The sequence below is a fragment of the Trifolium pratense genome, linkage group LG2 (assembly GCF_020283565.1).
Source record: "Trifolium pratense cultivar HEN17-A07 linkage group LG2, ARS_RC_1.1, whole genome shotgun sequence".
NCBI lineage: Eukaryota > Viridiplantae > Streptophyta > Magnoliopsida > Fabales > Fabaceae > Trifolium > Trifolium pratense.
In genome coordinates, this window is record NC_060060.1 from 1,657,067 (window position 1) to 1,675,587 (window position 18,521).

Consider the following 18,521-nt stretch of genomic DNA (forward strand, 5'->3'; position numbering starts at 1 on the left):
GTGGTTTTAATAAATTTTTTTAGGTTATCACCATGAAAAAGACATGTATAGAGTTGGTGATTTTAATTACTATATTATGTGTAAATATATTTAGCTAAATTTATAAGTATGGATATTATATATTTAATGAATTAAATTGGTATTTCTAATGTGAAATGCCATTTGTATGACCTATTGGTTGATGGTTATTAATTTTGAGGTTTGGTTTGGAATTTACATATTCTTGACATTGGTGAAAAATATTTACTAGTACTTTCTATGGAGTTTTTTTTTTTGGGTAAACAACATTTATTGAGTTTGTTTGGATTATTTTATTTTTGAGCTTAAGCAAAATAGCTTATGCAAATAAAATTTTTTTTATGTTAATTTATACGTTTTCAGAAAACTGTATTTTTATAAGCTATTTTTTTTCATAAACTATCTTCTTAAATTTATAATAATACATAAAAATTTATTTATTTACATAAATTTAAATAAAAGTTGATCTAATGGGCCCTAGATAGTTTTGATTTATGAGAATATTTCTACCAAATTTTTTGTTCGTTTGGTAAACAATATTTCTACCAAGGTATTATCAATTGATATATACTCTTCTCTTTTTGTTTTTGAATCCCTTTACAATCTTATTACACTTTTTTTTTTACTCAACTCTTGTAGGTTTTTTTGGAAAACAAATAGTTTTTATTTATGAGAAATATTTCTAAGAAGGTTTTATCAATTTTTATACTCTTATTTTTACACTTTTTTGTTATTTTTTTTTTACTCTATTTACATTTTTATCACATGTTTTTTTTTTCACTCAACTTTGTTTTTTCTTTTATAGAAAACACTTTTTACACTGTCAAATTCAATGCATAATAGTTAAATTCTTTGTTTTCTTTTTTTACTAAAATAGTTTTTTTTTTTAAAGAATAACAAAGTGGTTGTCCCATAAGTGTAGTTCAAATGGTAGCTACCAGAGATATTATTGGAGTAGTCGGGGTCGAACCCCAGATTCTACGTTTCTCCACATTTAAATGTGTGAGAGTCTAGCCACCACTAGGCTACTTGACAAAAAAAATTGGTTTAATTCATTTAAACTCATAATATAGGTTTTTGATCTTCAATGAGTATAAACTAAATTCAATATAGGTTGTTGCTAATGTGTCTTTCTTAGTGGATCAAATAATTTTTATTACGTGGTTTTGGTTTGTAGGTCGTATAGGGAACAATTCTTCTTATATGTTTTCTGATTGTTGTAATGATCCATTAGTTTGTCTCCATAGTATATAATGGAGATTCACCGAATTGTAAGGGTTGAGTACATTCTTATAATTCAATTTTTGCTTATAAAAAATAAATAAATTATATTTAGGGTTTTTCTAGCATAAAGAAAAGTGAGTTATTTTTATTATGAGAAAAAAGTGAGTTACTATAAGCGCATTAAACTCATCATTTTCATTTCCTTCTTTGTTAGATTTTTTTTTTGAATAAAAATTAGGTTCAATGCTTTTCTTTTCTTTATTTATTTTTTATTTTTCCTTATTAACTACTTAAAACGGCTTTTACAATCTAATGTAAAGAACGTGAGAAAACGTTTTTTACCATAAACAAAACGTGAGTAAATTTTGGTTCAAAAAAACGTGAATAAATTTTTATTTTTTCTAGTATTTTTTCTTTAAAGATTTTTTGGTATTATTTTTTAAAATTATTTTAAAAAAGCGAGAGAAAATCTTCATTTCATTTTTTTGACTGGAATAATCTTCATTTGATGGTCACACACTATTAATAATAGAAAATAGTTTACATAAAAAATAGAGAAAATATAAATGATGCCATATAAACTAAAGTGATTGAGATATTTTATAATTGCTGACTATTCAAAGGGAAGAGGTATATGAAGTAAGTGGCTTTAGTGAATGATAATATAAAATAATACAAAATGAGTGAGTATATTTACATCATTGTATTTAAAGTTACACCAATAATAATTTGATTATTCCTCACCTACAATTTTACAAAATATTATTTTAGTTATTTTTGGCAAACAAATTGGTGAATGCATGTGATACTTAAATTAGATAAAAATAATTGTTCCAATTGAGCATGAAAAATAATCTCCGTAAAAACAAGTTTCATCCACCTTCTAGAAAATGGACGTGTAAAATTATGAAAAAACGTAAATAACATAAGGATACGAAATTATTTAGCAAAAACAAATTCCATCCACCTTCTAGAAGGTGAATGTGTATAATTATGAAAATTTTATGTATATGGGTGTTAGTTAGTTAAGTAGTTAAGACAGATCTCTATTTAAATAGAGATCAATGTAAAATTTTAAAAATTACATGTATAGGAAGTGTAAGCTACAGTAGTTAAGTAGAGAGCATGATATTTTGAAAATTTTAAATTTCTCATTAAATAACTGTTATCTCGAATTTGTAAACAGTAGCATACAATATTTTTTTTTTCTTCCAAATTTCTCATTAAGTGGACTAAAAAGACATACTAGACTTTAAAAAAACGTTGAAAAGACCTAAAAAAAGTCTCCATGACAAATAAAATATCTACTATAGCTCAAACTATCTTAACTCCGACACTATCCATTCTCCCCTTTAAGTTAACTATAACATTTTATTTTAAGGATGGAAGACATGATCTCTAACGTACTACTTAAATTCCTTAAACATTTTGCTTTGCCATTACTTTGATTGACATTGATACATAATAAATTGACCAAAGGATAGAAAATTGGTCTTGATTTTTTCCATTTCTCTCATATATTTTCTTCTGACAATGATATATATATATATACAATAAATTGATTGAAGATTAATACTTCTCTCGTTTAATTTGTTTGTTCTTTCTTATTCATTCACACCGCTTCATCTAAATTTGTAATTGAGCCAAACACATATAACTATTCAGTCATCATCATCATAATGGCATTTTGTTTTCATATGGTCACAACTCATGCATGCATGCCTTGCCGCTATCTCTTTCTTATGCATGCATTTACACTCAGTTATAACTATTGATAACCTCTGGACTTGAATCAAGAAATTTGTATATCTATCTCAAAAAAAAAAAAAAAACCTCTGGACTTTTTCAGTAGAGATCTTGTATGTTGATTTATTTTTCAGGTATATAGCAATTCTGTTTCAACGTATCATTCTCAATTGACAAAATTGTCAAACTGTCGATCAATCTATCTTATGATATTAATGATCTCAAGGTTTTAATCAAACCTCAATTTTTGAAAAACTTCTTTATGAATCGCATCGTTTTGTTTTCAAGTTTCTTGCTTATTATTATTTTTTGGTTAAATATGTTTTTAGTTTTTAGAAAATCACGAGCTTTTAAGTAAAGTGCTTCAAAAATATTTATTCACTTTTAGTCCTTGTTTGCATTTTAAATTGACAATTTTGATGACTAAAAGCACCCACTTATTCTAAAAAAAAAAAAAAAAAATCAAAATAAGGACTATTATTACAAAATGCAATATAATGGAGCACGAAAATTACTATTAAAATTTAATAGAGATTAAACTTAAAAGAACATAATTTTAATTATAGGACCCAAAATATATTTAATCATAATTTTTTATAATATTAGGTAGGTATATAAAAAAAATTGGACCCCTCCAATCAAGGGCCTTAGGTGATGGCACCTATTGCCCACCCCTCGGGTTGGCCCTGGTAAATAGTAACAATAATTTTTTTTAGGTACGAAGTACTTTCCATTTTAAAATGAATGCCGTTTAAGGTTCCTATAAACAAATTAAGAAATGTAATAATTTTGTTAGAAGAGATGACAATTTTACTAAATTAACCCTATTTATTATTAGAGTAATGCTTTGGAAGTTGCGCACATTCAATTAATTAGAGGGTACAATTAGAAATAAAATAATAATTCTACATTAAAAAGTAACATGTTAAGGAGCTTAAAATGAAAATTTTGTATTGGAAAAATCATTATTTTGACTTTATAAAAGTTGAATACACAATTTTTGAAACTAATTTTCTAGATTTAGGGCTCGTTTGGCCTAACTTTTTTTTAGGTGTAAAAGCTCTTTTAATCATAAAGTTAGAAATAATAACTTTTTAACTACAGTTAAAATTGTTGTTAAATCTTAATTTTTTTATAAAAAAAATGTTAAAATTGTTTTTTTTATTATAATAGGGTTAAAAGATATATTTGATAATATATTATTATTTTTTCTAAAATATAGAAACTATTTTTTTTTACTATAGTTTTTAGTAATTGTTGTTTGGCCTAACTTCTTACTTTTAAGTAAAAAGAAAAAGAAAAAAAGTTAGGTCGTTTGGACCCTTAAGTATCTTAAAATGTGCCCTTATAATACATGTCAGCTTTTTCCTTAAAAATATAAGTTACATTCATATTGAAACAATTTTTTTTCTAAAACCACAATCATTTTAAATGGAGAGTATAATTTATTTGTAGGTGAGTTGATACGAATCAGAATTAAAGAATCCGTAAGCCTCTAAGAGCATCTACAATGGAGCTCATTATTTTTTGGTACTTAACTGAGTCTCATGTGTACACATCATTCATTTATAATTTTTTAATAATAGTACCTAATAAGTACTTAATCCCTCCAACCAAACAACTCTTAAAAAGTTCTAAATGAGTCATACCAATAACACATCTCACCAATAACTTTACATCTTTTTAATGGGTCCCACAAAAAATAGTATAAGTACTAAGACCATCTCCAATGGTGAGTACTTATTTTTTAAGTACTAGTACCTAAAAGGTACCACCATTGGAGCAAAACATAAATGAGTACTTATTAGGTACTAGTTCTACAATAAGAAGTAGTACTTATATAATTTTTGTGGGACCCATTTATAATGATGTAAAGTTATTGAAGAAATGTGTTATTAGTGGGACCAATTTAGAACTTTTTAAGATGTGTTGGGTTGGAGGGATTGAGTACCTATTAAGTACTATTAATAAAAAATTATAAATAAGTGATGTGTACATGTGGGGCCCAGTTAAGTACTCAAAGATGAGTTGCTCCATTGTGAATGCTCGTCTTATTTTAGAACCAGTACCTATTAAGTACTATTTTGCTTTTGCTCCAATGGTGGTACCTATTAGGTACTAATACTTAAAAAAATAAGTACTACCATTGGAGATTCTCTGACCACTCCAAATCCAATATCATCAATTCAACTCACCTAAAAATAAATTACTTTTTAGGTTCCGGAACACATGAGTCACAGAAGACCCCAAAGAGGTCCTTACATTGGCAACAGAATTGAACCTATGTCCTCAATTCGAGCCATCCTTCATCGGCTACCACTCTAGCTTAACTCGCAACGGTGAATGGTGATGAAGTATTTTTAGGTTGGACATCTTCACCCGTGGTATTTGACTTGTTGGTTGCTGACATGTTGAGTTAAAGTGACTATGGGCCTGTTTTTTTTGTTACAATGAATTGAGAATTGAACCAGGATTTATAGCGTAATACCCAAACCCCTTATTACCAGATTAAACCTAGTGGCTTGATTATAGGTCTGTCTGTTATAGATTTTTTAAAATAGATTCTTATAGTGTTAAATAATTTTGTGGAAATAAAATTTACAAATCATTTAAAAATATATTCTTAAAATGTTATTTTAGGTATTTGATTATTTTACTGAATTTTTTTTGGATATAAAAATATCGAAAAATCATTTAATTTTGAAGCTATTTCAAATAGATTTTCATAAAAATCATTTTTGAAATACAAATTTTTGAAAAACTTGTGATTTTGACTATGTTTTGGTCTTCAATAATGTGTGTTTATATTATATAATGTCAAAATTAGTGTTTTAATTTTAAGAAAATGAATATAAAAAAACTTGTAATATTTTAAAAAACGGTTTTAGAAAATTTATTTTAAAAAATACAAAGAAAATCTATATTTTTTTAAAATGAAACAAACAGGCCTATGTGTCATTTAGTGATGATGTATGCCACCTTACTAAAATCCCCAAATTATTCCTTTCAAACCCCCTTTACATTGAGATTGAGAGAAGGGAGAGAAACCCATTATAGGAACCGAACCACCATCTCCACTGATCGTTCCGTTTTTCATCGACCATCCATATATGCTTTTCACTCTTATTTGTTGCATTGCCTTCTTTTGCATTGCTTTTTTTATTGCTTCAATTGTTGCTGTATTACCTTTTGCATTATTGTTGCTTGAGTTGTTGTTTTAATTTGTTGTTCTTGTTGTTGTTGTTGTGTCTATGAAACACTTGCACCGGACACGATACTAACAAGTCGATATTTATTTGAGAAAATGACATAGCTAAAATGACATGTGCTGGTACCGGTATCAGATACCGACACATATCAGACATTGACATTGGACACACTTTTGATCAAGAGTGTCAGTGTTACGGCTACAAGATTGATGGTATACTCTTGTTCAAAAAAAAAGATTGATGGTATACTTACTCTCTTGGTTTCACAATGAGTGATTGATTTGACCATTTCACACACATATTAAGAAAAATGTAAAAATGAATGTGAGATAGTGACCCATTTTTACTAGACTATCCTTTATCATCTATTAGTGTAATCACAATTATCATAAATGCATAGTAAAATAGTATATTAACTTGAGAGTGATGAAAGTAGTACTATTTGTTAAATGGTTATGAACACTAGTTAAGGAAGAAAAAAAAAGATTAAGGGCCATGATCTGGTAAGCCAATGGAAGCCCTTCACATGTTAGATTAAGGGAGGAATCTAATGATTATCATTCCCAAATATTGAATCTTGAGGCTGAGGTGGATGACATTCTGGTGGCTCTTAGAAAGTCGCAAGAGCTTGAATATAAGGTGGCGGAAGAAAGGCTCCATGAACAAAAGAGATATATTCAGAATTTATATGAGTGACTACAATGTGAAGTGACTGAACTAGAATCCTCTAACTTAGCTCATTCATAGCCCTTGTTCCCGGTGGCGGCTTTAACATGTGCGACGACATCGAGCCTCAAAATTTTGAGGGTCTCAACCTAAAATTTTGAGATCCTATAATATTACTTATATATTATTTATACCTATAAAATATCAAATGTATATTAATAGATTAATTTTTAGGCACTAAAATAATAGTTATATATTGTTAATGTTCATAAAATATCATATGAGTATCAATAGATTAAGTTATCTATACTCGTAAATATAGTTCTAGTCCATTTTAATCTTTGCATAAAATTTAATCTTAGATTATGATGTTCCTTTTTGACGTTATCTAAAAAGATAATTATTTTGTATTTGTTGTCCCATTTGATTTGATTTAATGCAATTGGTTTAATATTGATAATTTATATATTTACAATAATAAGAATGTTTTTTTATATTATATACAATTTAAATCAACAATTTTTTTAAAAAATATTATATTTTTTATTAAGGGACCACTTTTATATTTTGCACAGAGCCTCCAAAAACTCGGAGACGCCCCTGCTTATTCCGTGCTATCAGGGGAAAGGAAGGAACAAATAAAGCGAGAATTGGAGAAATTCAAAAAAATGAAAATGATTACATCAATGCCTTTATATAGGCTAACTAATTAGTAACCAACTAACCTAATCTATATCTCTAATAGAAATGCTATTGAATTAACTATGGTTTTTCTAACTAATATGTTCTTTGTAAATAAGTATCTGCACTTCTAATTTTTCACAAGCTCTTCATTTTATTTATTTTTTATATGCAGCTAACTTATTATGAAGTTTGTAAACTAGATGTAACAATGTTGATGGGCTCGATTAACTTCTTTTATTGTTACTTTTGCAGACTAGACGTTCAGCACCAAACTCCTAATTACACAGCATTTTGGTGGATTCTTCAAGTCTTCTCTGTAAGCAAGTTGCAATTAGTCATGGTTTGTTATGTTTTTTTTATGTTGATCACTTGCATTTTGGGCCCCTCACTAATGGACGGTGGGATTAATGTCCCTCGGATTAGTCTGTCCTTGGGCTAGATACCGAGTCTTAAAAAAAGAAGAGTTATTTGATTCTTTCTCCATTTCAATCTTTCTAGCAAATGACTTAAAACTGTATGACTTGTTCAATTGTTATGGATTAAAGGCTCTCCCCTTAACACTTTCCTATATTGAAAAGGCCATTATACCTGTTTATGAATAACCTGTTTATGACCAGTTCCGCCCTCTTTGTTTTGTATTTACTTAGATTATGTTTTGATAGTTTAGTTTCCTTCACATCATAAGTTCATACCCCTAAAGCTGCAGGATTATGGGTCTGGTTGTTTGAGATTTTAAAAAAATGAAAAAAAAATCATTTTTAAGAAAATCATTTTTTTTTAGAGATTTTAAAAAAAATCTAAAGCTATTTGCCGTTTGTTTATAATCATTAAAATCTATTTTTTTAAGATAGTGAGGGATGATGAATGATAAAAAAAAATGGATTTTGATAAAAGCTATTGAAAATAGATTCTCATTTTGATGAAAAAAAATGATTTTTTTTTTATTAAAATGATTTTTGAAAAAATCTGAAACAAACACAAGTAAGATAAAAAAATAGATTTTTATGGTGAAAAATTTGAAACAAACAGGCCCTATGTTGCTCTGAATTAGTGTTTAGGCCCTATTTTGGTCCCTCAAGTATGCATTTATAAGCTAGATAGACACTTCAGATTTCAATTTTTTTATAAGTAAAACAATTTCAACTATCAATTTGAAATCGGACGGTCGAACATCAACAAGTTAAAAAAAAATAAAAAATTCAAAGTGAAGCAATCACGTTGAGATTAAGGATTACCCAAAGATAAGATTCTGGTATATATATACCTGGAATTGGATTATGGAAATTCAAATATACCTTCTGCCAAATAAGTTTTCCCCACAAAATAGTAACACCTGTCTTATGAAGGAAATAAAGAGCATGCTTAAAAGACATGCTATTTCATCACCAGAATTGGTCCAAATTAGAGAATCATTCTTGATGAGGAATAATACTAGGAATCTGCCAAGATTTGCCTTGACTAAACTCCTTCATAGTAGAGGAAAACTAATGAATATTAGATGAAATGTCTAAATCATCCACATTGAATATTTTCATTAATACCTACAATCCATATAGTATTAATACTCACTTCCTAGTGATGACTTTTTTTTTTTTACACAAAATAGAGATGACTTTTAATAGCATGCCAAATGGAGGATTTTTTTTTTTAAACAACCAAAGAAATGATGATATTAAATAGCTCTATTTTGGCATAAGAAGTGCACAAAATAGAGTAAGAATAATAAAATGTCAAAATACAAAAAATGTCTAAAGATAAAAAGGCAAATCCAACATAGAAACCTCGTCAAATCACAAAACACTTGGACCAACTCACCCAAGAAAACCTCATTATCCACGTGGAAAAATAACTTAATAATTATGACATATTTATTATCAAAGATGTGAAACTATCCGACTAAATAGTGTTTACCAAGTCGCTTTGTGCAATTTGTTTCAAGCAACTCCACTAAAAAATTTATACAATTTGATAAATTAAATGGAAAAAATCTTAAATTTACATGTCACTAGGTCGGATTTGTTGAATATGACACTAAATAGCCATAATGTATTAAATTTATTTGTAGATTTATTAAATGTATATATTTTTTACCGTATTTATTAAATATATTAGGAATACTTGGATCCATCGCTGATAATCTCTTTGTAGTAACACAAGAGAAACATATAACAAGCACCTGTTAATTTATGGTTATTTTCCAATATAAACTCTATATGGTAAACACTCTTCAGATAATATTTTATTATAAAAGTAGTGTATTATATTTTATTATGAAAGTTTAAAAGTTATTCTTTTCATTATGATTTTATATTTGATTTTCTGAGTAAGACCTTTATGATTTTCTTAGTAAGACCTTTATGCAAGTTCTGTATGTGGCAGACTTTTTCTCAACTCTTTTTTGTTAAGTAGTTTAATGATTATAAAATTTTACTTTTTTAAAGCGAATAAATAACATAGTACGATATTTTATATTACACACAATATTTTTACCAATTGAACCATAATCTCGAGAACTATTCTCAACTCTACTCACACATTTAAAGCACAACTTTGCCTTTATTTATTTATTTATTTATTTATTTTTTTGGTTTAATTTGATTGACATCGACATAAACATTACATTGATTGAAGAATACAAAATTTCTTTTCATTTTCTCCCCTTCTCTGCATTGTTTGTTCCCACTTGCACCGCTTCATTGAAATATCCTACAAAGCCAAACAAATACAATTCAGTCATAATCTTACCTCTTTATTCATATAATGGCATTTTATTTTCTTATGGTTTGGTTTGGTCCCAACATGTGTGGCCATGCCTTGCCTCTATCTCTTTTCCCTTTGTGTTACTGTTGTTTGTGAGAAATTTCATAGGTATTGCACTTAGTCCTCTAAAACCATATTATTTGGATAATAAGAGCTAAACAGCAACAGATTCTTCCTCCAATTATAATCAACGGCCAATATTGTTTAAGATTGATCCTTTCATTGTGATTTTTGACCGTCCGATCTTAAATCAAAGGTTGATATTCATTAAAGTGTGCAACTGCATTATTTCCCTACAACAGGGAATCTTGATCCGAGCTAAACCACCATATTAACATACCAACTATTTTCGAATTAAGTAATTAGATTTAAGTGGTTAATGAATTTTCTAGTAAAAATAATATTTAGCTCGATATTACTTACCTCACGCCTCACGGTTGAACTCTAGATTACCTAAAATCTCTTGTCCTAAGAATCAGAAGGTGAAAAAAAATATAATCATCTCTTTTCACTAGACCAAATTTATAAATTGTTTCTAAAATTGATTTTTAGGCTTGATCACAAATTAATTTTTTTTATCATAAATTTTAAGTGTCATTTCCCATATAAGCACTCGACCAATGTACTATCATATTCAAGCATGTGCATATTCAGTATGAAAATTATTTCATCATTTATTTTTTGTGGTATACAAAAATCATAGCAAAACCAATTATAATCCACAACCTCAGATATTCTGTGACAAATTGACAATGATTTTGTTTTTGTTTTCACCTTGTTTCTATGATTTAGTAGTCTTTGGGTGTGTGTGCAATGAAACTAATGCACTGAACTTGACGAACATTGTCGAATCCAATGATACGGATGAATGACTCTGGGTAAACACTTTTAGCTTCATTAACTTCCTTCAACACTTGAGATGCATCAGTTGTTCCAAACAATGGCAACTTCCACATTGTCCAGTAACGTCCATCATAGTATCCTGGTGACTTGTTGTGCTCACGGTAGACAAATCCTTTCTATAAATAAATACACAACAAATACATCAACCCTAAAATATTTGTAACTAGAAGAAACACAAATTCGGATTGTCTACTGTCAGAAATCTTCCGCATTCATGCAGTCAGCACATCAGTGAGAACTGTTCAATTGAGATCAGACTGTTCAAACTGATCTCAATCCAACAATCATCGATGTATTGACTGCGTGAATGAAAGAATTGTCAACCCAAAGCAATCTTGATTCCTCAAACCAATATAAAATTATAATTTTTCAAAAGACTATGTAAAATATTTTTTTAACATCATTCAATCATATTTTATCATGTAGATATTTGTTGATATAATTTAAGAAAATCCGTATAAAAAAGTTTTTTACTGACAGTGTATAGTAATTAAACTCGTAAATTAAGAAATAAAAAAGGGTTGCAAGAGTAAATAAAATTAACCTCCAACTCAAATTCAACACATGGAACCCATCCCTTCCTAATAAGGTACTCTACTTCCTTAAGCAATTGCTCCTCTGTGAGTGGTGGAAGGTATGAAAGGGTCTCAAACTTCTTCTTGCCAACTGGTGGCCACACCTATAAATATTATGCATAAAATTAAGTAAATGGTTAACAAAATTTGACAATTTTAATTACTTGTAACAAAATTTTGGTAGACATACATTGTAGATAAAATTTCATAAAATCATAGTCCAAAATTATTTTATTTTTTGTAACATTCTTTTTAGTCCAATTGTGTCAAATTAAGTAACCTTTAAGGTACATATTTTTTTTTTATACATATAAGTTACATAATTTAAATATAACATAACATGAAATTAAATTAATTTTTGATGGGGTATATAGATTAGGTATGTTACCTGCATGCAGTGAACTCTTGAACCATTGCTTGTGATGGAGGTAATGTCATTGCTCTTCTTGGTGACTGGGAATCCAGCTGAGGATTTGAGACCGGTGAAAGTACTGCCCAAGCTGGCTTGTACCGGAGACCGGTTAACGGTGGTGACTGCGGCGGAGGAAATCAAAGCCATTTTTCTTTTCCTTCTTAGTTCACCAAGTACTACTTTTTTGCTTCTGCTTATGCTTCTACTCAAACTTGCTATATATAATGGTGAAATTTGGATGTTACTAATCTAATGGTATGGATTGAAAAAAATTGGTGGCTGAAAATTGTCATCCGTTGGATTGAATATTTGATAATATTGGCCACAAGAGAATGTAATGTTTTGAAATGGTAGCCTTATCGTTAGGTACCACTATGGTAATGCCACGTGGATTTGGCTTCATAATACCTCGATAGGTTTTTTCTAATTAACCCTCACATAAATTGAGGGTAGGTGTCCTATACTGACATAGCACCAGTTAAATTCAACCATATTTGTCCAAGTCAAACATAAATAATTTTTTACCAAAAATTAGTTTAATTTTCAAACAATTATATTTACTAAAAAACGCTTTTCACAAATCCTATGCATCTTTTCTTTCTCCGTAAGATCAAATTTTTTCGCCTGCACTTCGCTTGTTGCTGCCGCTTCTCTTGTCGCTCGCTGCTTCGCTTGTGATCCTTGAAGATCGCCGCTTCAATTTATGTGAGGGTAGAGAAGTAGTCACCTATTTGATAATATTGGCCACAAGAGAATGTAATGTTTTGAAATGGTAGCCTTAATTATCGTTAGGTACCACTATGGTAATGCCACGTGGATTTGGCTTCATAATACCTCGATAGGTTTTTTCTAATTAACCCTCACATTAATTGAGGGTAGGTGTCCTATGCTGACATAACACCAGTTAAATTCAACCATATTTGTCCAAGTCAAACATAAATAATTTTTTACCAAAAATTAGGTTAATTTTCAAACAATTATATTTACTAAAAAACGCTTTTCACAAATCCTATGCATCTTTTCTTTCTCCGTAAGATCAAATTTTTTCGCCTGCACTTCGCTTGTTGCTGCCGCTTCTCTTGTCGCTCGCTGCTTCGCTTGTGATCCTTGAAGATCGCCGCTTCAATTTATGTGAGGGTAGAAAAGTAGTCACCTATTTGATAATATTGGCCACAAGAGAATGTAATATTTTGATTCATTTTGGTACATGCTTTAAATTTACCGATAATCTTCCACAATCAACTGGTAATCTTCCATCACAGCATCATCCATGGCGGCAACAAACTGGTCTGAACTCCCAAAGGAGCTTCTCAATGAGATATCGAAAAGAATCTACAAAACGAAATCGATCTCATTCGCTTTCGATCAATTTGCTCAAAATGGCGCTCTTCCTACATGCCAAGTCATCTTCACCACATTTTACCCTTTAAGTTCCCACTCCTCAAATGGCCATTCCTCTCTGATTCCATCAACAACAACAATTCATACTGTTGCCTTTCCAAACAAAGTCTCTTACTCATCAAGCCACCACAACAACAAGAACAACAAACCCTAACCCTACTGCACTTTTGGTCATATATTTTATCTCACACACAAAAATGGTCTTCTTTTATAAAATCGAACTTTTTGGTTTTCAAAGTATTACATTTGTTGCAATTTTGGTCTCAATCAAGATTTTTGGTCCTAAAAATGGTGATGCGATAAATATTTTGGTCCGTCAAGTATACATTTATAAGCTTATGTTTGAAAATTTTCGAAGCACTCCCTTTGTCCCTAAGTCATTTTGTTCGTTTCATTTTGAAAGTGTTTAAGATTCTCAAATTCAAGAGAATAAAATATTTAGGGTTCGTAACTTCTTTTTGTTATTTGCTTTTGCCAAGTCATTATGTTTAATGTCATGTCGCTTAAGTCACACCACAACTTTTGCGGCAAAAAAATGGGATTGGAATCAAAATTGCAAAGAGTGTGATACTGATACTTGATAGACTAGTGTAAGATTTTAAAAAACGAAACTATTTTCGTGAGTGTGATAAAACAAGGGATAAAAAATGTGATTAGCCTTAAATTTTTAGACTGTTTAATTAAATGCATGATGTGGTAGTGTGTAAAGGAGGGTAAACTTCTCCCTAAGAAAAGAAGAAACTTCTTATCTATTTCTTTATCTTTAAGTAAACTTGTTCACAAAAGTACCTATCTAAAGGTCCACTCAATGTTAATGTAATCTATAAGTTTGTCCATCATTAATCATACCTCATAACGGCTAAATGACTTTATCAATGGGAAATCCATAACTAAGAAGGATTCGGATTCACTGCAATAAAATAATCACGTTGTAAAACAATTTTAACCGTCGATTTGAATTCAGACAACCTAGAACGGTTACAGTGTTGTTCAGTAACTATGGCAAATCCATTTTTGACTATCAACAAGTTACAAAGTGAATCAATCATATTGAGATTATTAAGTATTATCCGAGGATAAGAATCTGGTATATATACCTGGAATTGGATTATGGAAATTCAAATATACCTTTTGCCAAATAATCTTGCCCCATGAAATAGTAACACCTGGCTTATGAAGGAAAGAAAAAGCATGCTTAAAAGGAAGAATCATTCTTGACCCACTATGAATATTTTCATCTGTACCTACAATCCACATAGTATTAATCTCACTTCGTAGAGACGCCTTTTAATAGCATGCCAAATGGATGAATTTTTTTTAAAAAACAAACAAAGAACTGATGACATTAATTAAATTGCTTAATTTAGGCATAAGATGTGCAAATCCAAGATACAATGCCAAATCCAAGACTGAAAACCTCGTCAAATCACAAAACACCTGGACCAATCCATTCAAGACAACCTCATTATCCACATGGAAAAATAAATTAATAATTACAACATATTTATCATAACATATGTGAAACTATCCGACTAAATAGTGTTTACCAACTTGCTTTGTGCAACTTTTGTTTCAAGCAACTCTCTTACCTAAAGTTACTGTTACAGTAGACCTCTAGATATTTTCACGAAGAAGTTTCTCCGCCTTTTCATTCTCATTGCTTCTAACTAATTTTTTATAAAATAACTACTTCATTATTATCCTAATAAATCGCGTGTGACGAAAAACTATCATCGTGCACTATAGCATATACATTTTAATAAATTAAATGGAAAAAGTTTTAAATTTACGGGTCACTACCTATAAATGTAGGTCGGATTTGCTTAATATAAAGAACGAGAGACATGTTAGAAGTCCTACATTGGCTAGAGATATGACATAGATAGTCTTTATAAGTGTAGTGGAAACCTCAACTCTCAAGTTAGTTTTTGTGGTTGAGTATAGACCTCTCAAATTCTAATATGGTATCAGAGCCTATCCTAGATCCATTTTTGTTTGTTGCGGAGACCTCCCATATTTGGGCCACTCATTGTTGTTGATCCCACGTACAGCTTGTTCAGTTCTGGACGTGAGGGAGTGTGTTAGAAGTCCCACATTGGCATAGATAGCTTTTATAAGTGTAGTGCAAACCTCAACTTTCAAGTTAGCTTTTGTGGTTGGGTATAGACCTCTCAAATTCTAATAAGACATATAACAAGCATATGTTAATTTGTGGTTGTTTCTCGATATAGAGTCTTTATATGTTAACCATTCTTCGGATGACGAAATTTGGACCTAAACTTTTTGAGGTAACAGGATCTCCTGTTATAGAAATGCCCACAATTATCACACAGTTTTACATCAGGGTCGTCCTCCAATATAAAATTAATGATTGAGATTGTTTTGTACTGGTTTTATCAAGATGTAATATGAGGTGAACGATTTAAAATAGATAACTGAGAACTACTACTCCATTCGTCCCTAATTATAAGCACTCTTTCAAACATAAAATTTGTCCTTAAATATTATCTCATTTTCAATTTCTTAGACACATTTATTATTATTTTTCCAAACATAACCCTACTTTGAATTGAAATACGAAAAGTCAACTACAAATTACATCTTTTCACAAAGGACAATTTAGTAATTGTAATACCCAAAAAATACATATTTATTGCACTACCAACTTTTCTTATATGCATGAAAAACTTTAATGAGAGGTTATATTAACTGACACAGATAGTACTATGTATAACCATGGGATTTTGTTATTGTAGCGGATCTTAATCCTTTTTGAGCATATGAAACTATATATAAAGATAAATGATAGTAACAAGTACTCCCTCCGTCTCATTTTATAAGATCTATTTTGACTAAATAACACTATTCATTTATCTTGCTTTAACCATATTTTTTTAATAATATATAGATATAAATATTAGCATATAATAAGGCCTTGTTTGATTTGTTTTGATGAGTATTTTCAAAATATCAAGTTTTTATAATTTTTAAAAATAGAGAATTAAAGATATTAGTGATCAAAATTTTGCATTGACATACGTGCATTAATCAAACTAGCTCTTATATTTTGGAACGGAGGGAGTATATTTTTTTAAAAAAAACTTGGTATCCGTATCAGGTATATTAATTAATTAGAACTCACATTATAGTATTAAAATAGAAATATTGTCCCGTGAGTTTAGCTCAGTTGATAGGACATCGCATTATAGATACAGAGGTCGGGGTTCGAACCTCGGTCATCACACTTATCCACTTTAAGGGCGAATTTTCTAGCCACTAGACTACTTAACAGAAAAAAAAAATTCTTAGAAATAGTGTATTACATTTTATTAAAAGTTTAAAAGTTATTCTTTTCATCATGATTACCTATTCACAACATTTTTTTAAGTAGTTTAATGGTAATACAATTTTACTTTTTAAGTTGAAAAAAATAGATATATAATAAAACACGATCTTTCATATATTATATGCAATATTCCTACTAATCGAACTATAATTCCGAGATCTATTCACACGCTTTAAAGCACAACTTTGCCACTAATTTGATTGACATCGACATAAACATTACATTGAAATTGATTGAAGAATACAAAATTTCTTTTCATTTTCTCCCCTTCTCTGCATTGTTTGTTCCCACTTGCACCGCTTCATTAAAATATCCTACTGAGCCAAACAAATACAATTCAGTCATAAATCATAATCTTACCTCTTTTATTCATATAATGGCATTTTGTTTTCTTATGGTTTGGTTTGGTCCCAACATGTATGTGGCCATGCCTTGCCGCTATCTCTTTTCGTTGTTTGTGAAAAATTTCATAGGTATTGCACTTAGTCCTCTAAAACCATATTATTTGGAAAATAAGAGCTTTCAACGGCCAATATTGTTTAAAATTGATCTTTTCATTGTGATTTTGGACTGTCCGATCTTAAATCAACAGTTGATATTCATTAAAGCGTGCAACTGCATTATTTCCCTACAACAGGGAATCTTGATCCGAGCTAAACCACCATATTAACTTACCAACTGTTTTTGAATTAAGTAATTAGATTTAAGTGGTTAATGAATTTTCTAGTAAAAATAATTTTTAGCTCGATATTACTTACCCACGGCTGAACTCTAGATTACCTAAAACCACTTCTCGTAAAAATCAGAAGGTTTAAAAAAAACAAAACCATCTCTTTTCACTAGACCAAATTTATAGATTGTTTTTAAAATTGATTTTTAGCCTTGATCACAAATTAATTTTTTTTATCATAAATTTCAAAATGTTCAACTTACTCTTACTTCAAAATGTCCACCTTACTTTTACTTAAGTGAGTTATCTCTAAATGTAATTTTATCAAGCCACAATTTTTTAGGGAAAATTATCCAAATGAACCTAACTTACTAAAAAAAATTGAGTTCATGGCTAGTTCACTATTCTAGCAAAGCCAAGTTTGAGAACATTAGAATGAGCCAACACAAGTCATTTCCCATATAAGCACTCGACCAATGTACTATCATATTCAAGCATGTGCATATTCACTATGAAAACTATTTCATCATTTATTTTTTGTGGCATACAAAAATCAAAATACATAAGCCTATAGACTATAGTTAACTTAAAATTTGAAATAAAAGCAAAACTAATTATAATCTACAACCTCAAATATTCTATGACAAATTGACAATGATTTTGTTTTTGTTTTCACCTTTTTTCTATGATTGAGTCACAATGACTCCCTGCCTCACTCTCTAGTCGGTATAGACCGCACACTTATGAAGCACTTATCTTGTTTGTTTATTTCAAATTAATAAAATTTTAATTTAAGTTAACAACTCTATCCTTATATAGAAATAAGGTTATATAATCCAATAGCGCTTAGAGGAAATGACGTTTTTTTTTTTTTAACTTAATCAAAGTTCTGGGTTCAATTTCTGAC

At 29.6% G+C, this 18,521-nt stretch overlaps 1 protein-coding gene across 1 annotated transcript; it reads right to left on the reverse strand.

Moving 5' to 3' along the window:
- Positions 1-9,996: 9,996 nt before the first annotated feature.
- LOC123910922 (ribulose bisphosphate carboxylase small subunit, chloroplastic-like) lies at positions 9,997-12,430 on the reverse strand. The gene is made up of 4 exons (XM_045962213.1): positions 12,174-12,430; positions 11,755-11,889; positions 11,082-11,326; positions 9,997-10,253 (listed from the first exon to the last, which is right to left on the reverse strand). Exons 1-3 carry the CDS (start codon positions 12,342-12,344, stop codon positions 11,096-11,098), a joined length of 537 nt encoding a protein of 178 aa, XP_045818169.1. The 5' UTR covers positions 12,345-12,430; the 3' UTR covers positions 9,997-10,253; positions 11,082-11,095.
- Positions 12,431-18,521: the final 6,091 nt, after the last annotated feature.